This window comes from Amphibalanus amphitrite, unplaced genomic scaffold (assembly GCF_019059575.1).
Source record: "Amphibalanus amphitrite isolate SeventyFive unplaced genomic scaffold, NRLGWU_Aamphi_draft 000292F_arrow, whole genome shotgun sequence".
Taxonomy (NCBI): Eukaryota; Metazoa; Arthropoda; class Thecostraca; order Balanomorpha; family Balanidae; genus Amphibalanus; species Amphibalanus amphitrite.
In genome coordinates, this window is record NW_024881787.1 from 628322 (window position 1) to 638826 (window position 10505).

Below are 10505 nucleotides of genomic sequence, written 5' to 3' on the forward strand. Positions count from 1 at the left end.
GGGCTAACTCGGGAACCAATTGAGCTACAGCGCCGCGGAAAAGCGCATTCGATAGCCCTTTTACAGACCTTTCTGAGCAATGTTCTCAGATTTGACCTGAGGTCAATGGTTTAGACTCCAGAGGTCAAAAACTGTAAAAATAGCAGTTTTCACGAAAATGGTGTTTCATCAATAACTTTTGGCTCAAGAGAGCCACGACATTACTTTTGGCAGCATCGTGTTCCTCTTGTTGACACGCGTCGAATGAACTATTTGTTGATATTGAAAGGTCATTTGGAAAATTTGACCTTAGGTCAAAGTACCTGACCGGAAAGGGTCATGTTGCATATCAGTCGATCCGTAACGTCGAGCTGAATACATCTGACGTGCTTTCATCGCCCTAGCACGTCTTTACCAAAAGTTACAGCAAAAAAACTGCTGGTGACCGTTTATGACCTGAGATGACATCAGGGGCACAAAGAGGGGTCACAGGTGCATTTTTCCGATTCAATGTGTCATGTTTACCTATGAATCGATGTTTGAAAGGGTTTTCAACATCATTCGTCCAAAAGAGGCGCATTTCAATTTTCTCCCATTGACTTATAATGGAGAGGTCGCAAAATTACCTGACCTTAGGTCACCGATATCAAAATTCCGAGATAAACATTTTGTACATACTGTTACTCTTATCAATCACTGAAAGTTTCAAGGCGATCGTCAGTCGGTGTAGCTATGGCGAGGATTGAAGCTTTTTCTGAGGTGAGCCGTGAGGTCACTTGAACTGACATGGTGACCTGACCTTGAGAGCCCTGGGTCTGAAATTTTTCACAACACGTATGGAAAAGATGCAGGAACAGGTGTGCCAAAAACGGCGGCGCGGAGCGACGCCGTTTTTGAGATACAGTCATACATGACAGTCATGCACGAAGACTGGACTGTGTGTGACTGTCGGATCTGTGTCACAGACTGGACTGTGTGTGACTGTCGGATCTGTGTCACAGACTGGACTGTGTGTGACTGTCGGATCTGTGTCCCAGACTGGACTGTGTGTGACTGTCGGATCTGTGTCCCAGACTGGACTGTGTGTGACTGTCGGATCTGTGTCACAGACTGGACTGTGTGTGACTGTCGGATCTGTGTCACAGACTGGACTGTGTGTGACTGTCGGATCTGTGTCACAGACTGGACTGTGTGTGACTGTCGGATCTGTGTCACAGACTGGACTGTGTGTGACTGTCGGATCTGTGTCACAGACTGGACTGTGTGTGACTGTCGGATCTGTGTCACAGACTGGACTGTGTGTGACTGTCGGATCTGTGTCACAGACTGGACTGTGTGTGACTGTCGGATCTGTGTCACAGACTGGACTGTGTGTGACTGTCGGATCTGTGTCACAGACTGGACTGTGTGTGACTGTCGGATCTGTGTCACAGACTGGATTGTGTGTGACTGTCGGATCTGTGTCACAGACTGGATTGTGTGTGACTGTCGGATCTGTGTCACAGACTGGACTGTGTGTGACTGTCGGATCTGTGTCACAGACTGGACTGTGTGTGACTGTCGGATCTGTGTCACAGACTGGACTGTGTGTGACTGTCGGATCTGTGTCACAGACTGGAGTACCATTTCGGCGAGTTCGGCTGGTACCAGCTGTCGCCGCCCAAGCACAGCGGTTCTCAGCGCTGCTCACTGGCCGTCGTCACCGAGCCAGCCAATATATACGCCCGTGAGTATCGGAACCTGTGAGAGAGAGAGAGGCGGCATGACACTACTACTGCGGGGTCAGCCTCAATGCTCTAAGCAGTACACACTGTATTGTCAAACAGAGCTACAACACGGCGATGTGGTGGCTCCGGTTTTCTGCCCCTATGCTAGAACCGATTGACTGCGTTCCGGCGCTGACCGGGGTCAGAAGGAAAAACCAAACAATCGATAAACTATCTGGCTCACACATCCAGGCTCCCAACATGCTTGTGAGGTGGTCGAATTAATAGTAAACTGTAATATTTGAGCATATATTTCCATGTTGTTGACTCCATATAATGTACCCAACGCGATCGCAGCGACATCTATGAAAGCTACAGTACAAATGCCGGCCAGCAAACAAGAAGCACTTTCTTTCTGCTTATTACTGGCATGCCACTTCCAAAATTAGGGCAGAAATACATAAGAATGTCATAGTCAAGCTGTTGAAGTGCAAAAAAGTGTCTATATCAAAATAATTTGCTTGATTAAAGAAGCCATCAATTAGTTGCACATTGACAGGGTGGGCCGTTTCGGCCCCTCCTGTAGAATCAAAGGTGTAGAATCAACAGGGCTACAACAGGGCTACAAAACTGCTATCTCGGATTTTTGAAATGTTTGAGTTTTGACCCCAAAAAATAAAAAAGCATTGTTTTGGATATATTAGCCAAAAAATCCAAAAAGTTTTTTGAGTTTCGAAAAAATAGTACCCACCGTTTTCTATCTACATACCAAATTTCAGAAAGATATCTCGTTTTTTTGGCGAAGTTATAGCAAAAAACTTCAAAATGACGACGTAAAATTTTCAAACTCAATTTTTGGCAATTCTAGACGACGTAGGGCAAAACAAAGACCACCATTAGACCCCCCGTGACGAGCTGCATCGAATCGATACCCATTTTATGCAAAAATATCAATTTTGAAATTTGACCTAATTTGACCTGACCTTGACCAAAACGTGACCTAAGCTGGCCCCAAAGGCTCCCTGACCCACACAATCGCATTTGCCATGTAAAATGGACCATAAACATGTATCACACGACACTTTCATATTGTGACCCCCCAGTGACCTGACCTCTGTGACCTGACCTGGTATCAGTGGCCTCAGATAGTCAAGTATGTGTTTGACGAACAATGTACCATCGATGGTTTTTAAAGGGACACTCCCACCTTAACATTAGTTTTGAGTTGACATAGCCAAATTGGTGGCCATGGCCTGCAAATACCGGTTTGGGCACTCACAACATCGAAAAATGCTTTAATTCGAAGATATGGAATTTCAAACTTGCAGTTTTCGGATTCTAAGGGGCTAATGCATTGGAATGCCCCCTAAGAATTTGTGACGTCAGCGGAGATCTAATGATTTTTAAATCTTAGACTAAAACCATCGTTAACACGTGGTGGTATACGCTGCTTTGCGCGCAACGTCTGCCGCACTTTAAGGCTGCCAAATTATTGCTTCCAAATAAAGTCGCTAGTAACAGGGGAGATCCCAAAAAGTAAACAAAAGTAAAATCTTGAAAACCAGTGAATATTTTTCGGTGAAATTTGGTAGATATTCGTTTTCGCTCTTTCTGAACCAAGGGCCATCACTTTCATGCCAATTCATTAACTTTTTTGAAGGTGGGAGGGTCCCTTTAATAACTTACCAATTTACTCGATTTCACAACACATTTCTTGAAATGCCTGTGGACGGTGAAAATCCGACCTTTGACCTGACCTGTGACGTCATCGGTTTGACCTAGGTCAATGAAATTTGGTCACAAGGTAGTTCCCGGGTGGGGCTATCGAATGCCGTTTGAATTGTGAAAATCGGCCGGTAAATTTCCGATAATTTAGGGGTAGGGGGCGAAAGGCCCCCCCTGCGGGTGGTAGGGTCCGCCAATAGCCCTACGGGGCGCGGGTTTAAAGGAAATTTTCTTTACAGTTAAGGCCGGAACACAGCTTTTAAGCTCGCAAATCGCGTCTCGCTTCTCCCATTGCAATACATGGCATATTTTCAGCTCCCAACACGCAGGTCGTCTCGCTTTTACGCCGCGAAATCACGCCGGATCCCGCTCGGAAAACGCGAGCAAATCGCGAGCGAAACGCAAGCAAAATCAGTCCGGCGCGATTTGCAAGCTGAAAAGTTGAATCTGTTTCAACTTTTCAGCTTCTCTGCTCGCGAAATGCAAGCGTAATAGCGTCAGTAACCATGGAAACCAAATAAAGCACCTTGGCTTACGGCAATTTTAACTAAATACCGGCGTGGTCTCCTGCTTTCAGCACATCGGTATTCATTTGATTGACAATTTTATACGTAAAATGTACCTATTAAATTCTTTAGTTTTTATGTTTCGATGTTTAAAAAAATCCTAACACGTATGTTGTACTGCGGTCAACATAAAATGAGGAATCCGTGGATTTTTTTTTTCAAAAACCTCCCCTTCGTAATTTTCTTCAAAATCAGTAAAACATAAATTTGATTAGAAAATGGTAACTTTTACTTCCGTTCGAAAAAATTATATGCCTGGCATGTAAATTTCGGGCTGTAGACAAATTTTGACATTGTGGTCCCATTGCTTAGATGTTCAGCGTTTTCAAGAGTAATTTCATCTATTTCCGTGAAACCACAACGACTTTGTAGACAAAACTTTTCAGAATGGCAATGCGGGGTAATTTTGCCGGTGTTAGTGGAACAGCTTTGACGGTGCTCTCAGGATCGCTATGCTGGAACGGCCGACTTGATAAGCAGTAGCGACGAAACACCTTCAATTAAGGGGGGGGAGGCACTGCCCATCCTTTCCATGCAACACCCATAGGGCTTATGTTAAAATGGCAAAATCAAGGGGGGCCGGTGCCCCCCCCTCCGTTCCCGGTTCCGCCACCTATGTAATGATAAGGTCGTCGTACCGAGCTGGTTGGGTTTATAGCCGTTGGCGGTGGCATTGCGGCACAGTCTGTCTCCTAGGCGCTCATCAAGACACAGCTCAAAGCAGCACGACGAAGTTGCTAGGGATCTGCTCAAACCAAACTGATAGTCACATCTCCAGCTAGTAAACACTATTAACAACTCGTTTGCAGACATCGGAGGCCTATGAGATGTGAGGATTTGAGACTGAGCTGAGTAGTTTCTTTGATTGCTAATAATTTTTTAATTGAAATTAGTCTATTATTTCCTTACTAGAATAAACAGTTAACGTTTTTCTCGCCACAAATAAAATGCAAATGTTTGATTAAGCAGTGTATGCTAAGGAAGCGCATTTTCAGTTGTGCAGGAAAATGCTGAAATAAGACCTGAGTCAAAATCATTGGAAGATAAGTCCGACATCAAGTCAGCCTAAAAATGCGGTAAAGGACACATGTCATTGATGGCGCTGAAGCTGACTTGCCCGTAACATAAAATCCAGGCCTCAAATCAACACCGGCCAAATTGCTCTACCCCACCGGCCAAATAACCCTGCTAGGGGGGCAATTTAGCCGCTTTGCAGACCTTTGTAGAACGACAAAATTCAAGCATAAGTAGTTGCTCTATCATTTTCAGCTTGCTGTATAAGAAAGTAAAATGAATGCTACACCTGCCAGCCTTGAGAGAGTGCAGAAGTATGTCGCCAATTTCGAGCTACAGCGGGGGCGCGGGTTAAACAGGGGCGCGGGTTAAACAATACTGCAATGTCATGTTAACCCTCGCCCGCACATGAGGGGGGAGGAGGAGGTTGCCATCCTCCCCCCCCCCCCCAGGTAGTTTTTCTGCTCTGCACTCAACATTTTTAGAGCTAGAAGCCTGGTTTCGTATAGCTGCTCCTCTATCCTTTCTTGATGTCCACTGAAGAATTTTAAGTTTCTGTGGTTTTTGGTTTCGGAGATATGACCTTGTTCCTCAGGTCATGTCATGACCCAAATGACAAATACCTAATATCTTGCGTTGGCTATGGGTCTTGTCAGCTTTTGACACCTTGATTTCGGCCTTTTTTGCCAGTCTTACCTTCCACCTATCATGGAACATGTTGTTCGACGATGTACAGATGTCAAGGTCAGGGTCAAGGTCAACCTATGTCATCTAAAATCATTGCGATTTAGGCAAGCTGAATTTACTTTTCGTGAAGTTTCTTTGACTGTATTTTTGGTAAAACCTTCTCATTTCATGATTTCATGTAATATGGACACAAACAATCGGTGCACACATCAGTATACACACATACACTCACAGACATGTAAACACATATAATTGACCTTGACCTAACTTGACCTGAATGACCTCAGCAGCAAAAACCTGGTCGGATAGTGTGACAAAGAGGTTCTAGCTGGCTTGGCACCACAAAACGGCATCGTCATCGGTACCTATATGATGAGCAGCGCACTTGATATCCAACGGTGACCCAAAACAGCAACATTTTTTAGTTTGACCTGACTTGGAAGGTCAATGACTGACCTGATAAGGTAAAACTGGGTATCATTGAATTTGTCTCTTCCCAAAGAATCTTTTTGGTCTCTACCGCGAAGCTTTATCTCCAACAGGAACGAAATGGCGCAGGAGGATGGCACCCCCCCCCCCATGTGCGTTCTAGGATGGGAAAATGGCATGTGCGGGCGAGGGTTAAGTATATCCTGTGACAGTGGCGGATCCAGGGGAGGGCAAATAGGGCATTTGCCCCTCCCAAACGGCAAAATTTTAACATTACGCCTATAGACGGTGCATGGAAAGAAACGCTGTTATGGTTTGCCGCTCCCAAAACTCTGAGCTGGGTCCGCCAGTGTCTTGTGATTTGCATAACGCAAAAGGAGAGACATGTAGTTTACTTACGGATGGTAATCGTTGGATTATTAGATTGAATGAATTGCTAGATTAGATTGAACGACAACAGTTTTTAGATTTGCAAGAGCGGTGATGTATTCGTTTGAAAAACTTCTGAACAACCGATTGTGACCATGATACGTGGCAAACAAATACTGACTAAAATACTAAAATTGACTGAACAAATTATAGTTAAGTTCCAATGTGGCATGATGAACTACCTGTGTGGCACGGCATCAACTGTTTTTAAGGAATTTCCTAACTGGGGGGGGGGGCTATTTATAGCCCCCTCCCGTTTTTCTGCAATAACTTCCAAACCGCTTGACGTATCGACGCCAAACTTTCAGTACCTTCGACTGCATCAATTTGACACCTTGTGTCAAAATTTGAACTTCGTACCTACCATAGCTCGGCCGGAAATGACGTCAGAGTGACGTCATGTTCGGCCGATTACGACGCAAAACATTGAACCACGGCAATCACTCCCAAGAGCTCAGTTTTTAAGCTAGATCCAATTTCTTTGCATGAGAGGACTCAAAATAGACTGCACTATCAAACTGCTATCTCGGATTTTCGAAATTTTGAAAATTTCGAAAATTTAATTTAATGAAATTCAAAATTTATATTTTTACATTTTTTCCAAAAATTTTTGACTTTTCGAAAAAAACGGAATATATATGATAGAACACATTATTATGACTAACTCTAGCAAGTTTTAGCTAAATATCTTCAAAAATGGCCAAGTTATACGCATTATTGCAAAAAATTAACAATTATTAATTTTTCAAATCAATTTTTCAGCACGAATGTGACATCGTACGCCAATATAAATAGCACCATCGTGTTCCTGAGCTCAAACTGCATCCAATAGACACCTTTTTTGTTTAAAAATTTTAACTTCAAAATTTGACCTTTTTTGACCTGAAAGTGACCTGACCTAAGCTAAATTTGACTCAAAATGACCTCAAATGACACAGACGACATCAAATTCGAGATGTTTGGCCTACATGGACCATAAAACATGTGTCACGTGACCGACGGATGATATAATATATCCGTGACCTGTGATGACCTGACCTTGACCTGAAAATCAAAGTACAAGTTTGGTACCCTCAGAGTATCTAAAGCATCTGTTCATGAGTGTGTGAACCAAAAATGAGCCTGATCTGACTTTTAAGACGGCGGCCAGAGCCCAAAACGTGAACAAGCCAAAATGCTAATAATTTTTACTTTGACCTGACCTGTGACGTCATCGGTGACCTCGAGGTCAATGAAATTAGGTTTCGCTCGACAGTTTTCCGGGGCTATCAGACGCCGTTTGAATTTTGAAGATCGGCCCAGTAGTTTCGGAGTTAGGAGGGGGGGCTATGAATAGCCCCCCCCCCCCCCAGTAGGGCGTGCGGTGTTACACGCAGACCCCAGTGGGGCGCGGGTTAACCTGTGCTGATTTTAATCAATGATCGAGGAGAACGTCATTTAAAATACCAAAGCTAAAAAAATTTCGTCCAAAGAACGCCGCATAAAATTTTATCATGAAACAGACGCATGGATATGCTAAGATGTCACGTGCAAAGGTCAAGTGTAATCAATAATCAACGCGTTTCAGCCGCGAGTTGGGAGCGCAAAGCGTTTTCCAAGCGGGACGCGTTTTCGACGCGAGTTGTGAGCTGAATTGCAAGTGAAAACACAGCGGACGAAGCGATTTCCGCGCTTGACGCGAGTTCGACGCGATTTGCAAGCGTGTGCTGTGTTCCGGCCTTTAGTCTTTAGAAACATCACTGCCAAATATTCGGGGACGTTCCGGTCCAGCCTTTACTAGCGACACAATCTACTGGGCACCATCAGGGGGGTACGGTTCTAGGGGAGAGTGGGGTAAGATGCCCAGGGTGGGAAAGACGCCCCACCCCCTCTACCGGCAAAACAAAAAACCAAACCTGGAAATTAATGTTCTTAGCGTAAAGCGGAAACCTTCCTTGTTTACTGCACAAAAATTAGCCAAGCTCAGTTGGGCAACGGTGGGCTGGTGGTTGGTTGTTTTATATGTGCTGCTTTCAAAAAATATTTTGGTGTCAAAACATTGTGAATATCAAAGAAATTGTAAAAAAAATTTTAAGTCCCTTGCTATTGTCGTGATAAACTTATGTGCGTGTACTTTGCCTCAACTAGTTTGTTTCAGTGGCCATTATTATAAAATAAAATCGAGACACTGGCTGCAAATAAAAATCGAGCCGAATAAAGCAGCCGGCTGCTTTTCTCATTATTTTAAAACTCACGCGCGCTTCATTTTTACGCATCTTCCGGCTCATTATTTGGCTGTGAAAAATGAGCCAAAAATGTATGATGTCATACTTCAAGTGCTTTATATATTCCATATTATGTGACTATGTGCATTATAATTTCTATTTTTAAAATCTTTGGTATACATTTATGCTTAATCTTTTGATAAAACATATTTGAAGACGTTTTCCGTGTCTTTTGTAAGAAAACTCACGTCACATTTAAAGGTGAATTGATGACAAAAGTTCTTGGGTTATCACAGCAACTGTGTTATGCCTGGTTCAAAACGTTGAACATTGTTCATACTTGGGGTTGAGTAATTTAGAGATGTATTTATGAATGAATCGTTCGAACAAGTTAATCGCTCAATTTATTAAAAAATAGCAAAGCTTTAGTTCTAAAAGAAGACATGCTTCGGTTAGGAAAATTGCATTTCAACCATCAGTTTCTGGGATTAAGCAAAAGGACAGCCAGATTCCATTGGGATATATATTTCGAACAAAAAGTAGTAGCACGAGAAAGCTTCAGCAACATGCATTACAATCGTTGACATTTTGTGTATTTGAAAGAGATCCGCATAACATGTCGGTTTTTTTTACCATATTCACGTCTAGCATTGAGCGAAAACCAATAAAGACGATAACCACAGGCTGATCCAGAAAGTCTCGGACGCGGCGGAGGGCATACGCCCAACTAATCGGATTTGGATTCCTTACGCACAGCTGTGTAGCTAAAGCAAATAGTCTTTTTCATACATTTTTTTTTCGATTTCTTTCTACAAAAAAAAAAAAAATCGTCGATTTCAGGCACTGTATACGGGCAATTGCCCCAAATGCCGGAAATTTGTCCCAAATTCCCTTCCTGTTTACATTTGCACAGCCACTCCATGTTCCATTGTGCTTTGCCGTTTTGACTTCTCGTTGACGGCTAAGCGAAATCCAGGGACACCAGTCATCGGACATCGACTTTGCACTGAACATCGTGACACCGTGGTAGCGCAGTCTGATTTTGCCGGACTCGGCTCGTCTAATAGGAAGGGTATACTAGCGACCCTGACGGGCCTAATGCTCATGTTGCTGCCTGGCTTTAGCTGCTAAAGTGCTGAGTTATAAATATGCTCTCGGACTGGTAGGTAACAAACAAGGACACGTTCCAACATCCACATTCCACACCATGTGAAAAGTGAATGACTGTTGCCCGTCGCACCACCATATCTGTTCCAAATGAGCTGGATATGTGGTCATGCCGGCGTTTGCCAGTTACCAGTTGGATACATAATCTCGCTTTTTGACACGAGCTCATGTGTTCAGTTTCCATTTCTACCGGTCTGGCGCAGAGATGCCTGGCGCTGTTTACCAAGCGGCGCGAGATGTTTCCGGCCGCAACCGGCGGGCGGCGCACTGCGTCGTCATCACCTTTTCTCCGCTACGCTTGCGCTAGCAAAAACATGACAGTGGTTCTGGGTCTATGTATTTACATGGCGGTCACCACTGCTTGTTTTTGGGTGAGGAGGAAACGCCGATACATAGCCGAAGCAGACAAACATTCCACATGTATCGAGATATGTGCGAGTTATTATGATGCAAGAACACAAAGTACCATTTCAGTTTGTTGTAACTTCTTCCGCGCGAAAACTGCCACATATATATATCTAGAGTTGAATGATGCATGAAAATAAGCATGAAACATGGTTAGCATGTGAATTCGATGACAAGAGGCGGTTGAAGGGGCG

The 10505-nt window shown here is 43.8% G+C and overlaps 1 protein-coding gene across 3 annotated transcripts in view; it reads left to right on the plus strand.

Annotated features, from left to right (window-relative positions):
* The window catches only part of LOC122387618 (heparan-alpha-glucosaminide N-acetyltransferase-like), a 126769-nt gene that overhangs the window by 67818 nt on the left and 48446 nt on the right, over positions 1-10505 (plus strand). For all 3 annotated transcript variants that reach the window (XM_043377978.1, XM_043377976.1, XM_043377977.1), the window contains exon 4: positions 1593-1705. In XM_043377978.1, the coding sequence (XP_043233913.1) occupies positions 1593-1705 (113 nt within the window). The remainder of the gene's footprint in view (positions 1-1592; positions 1706-10505) is intronic.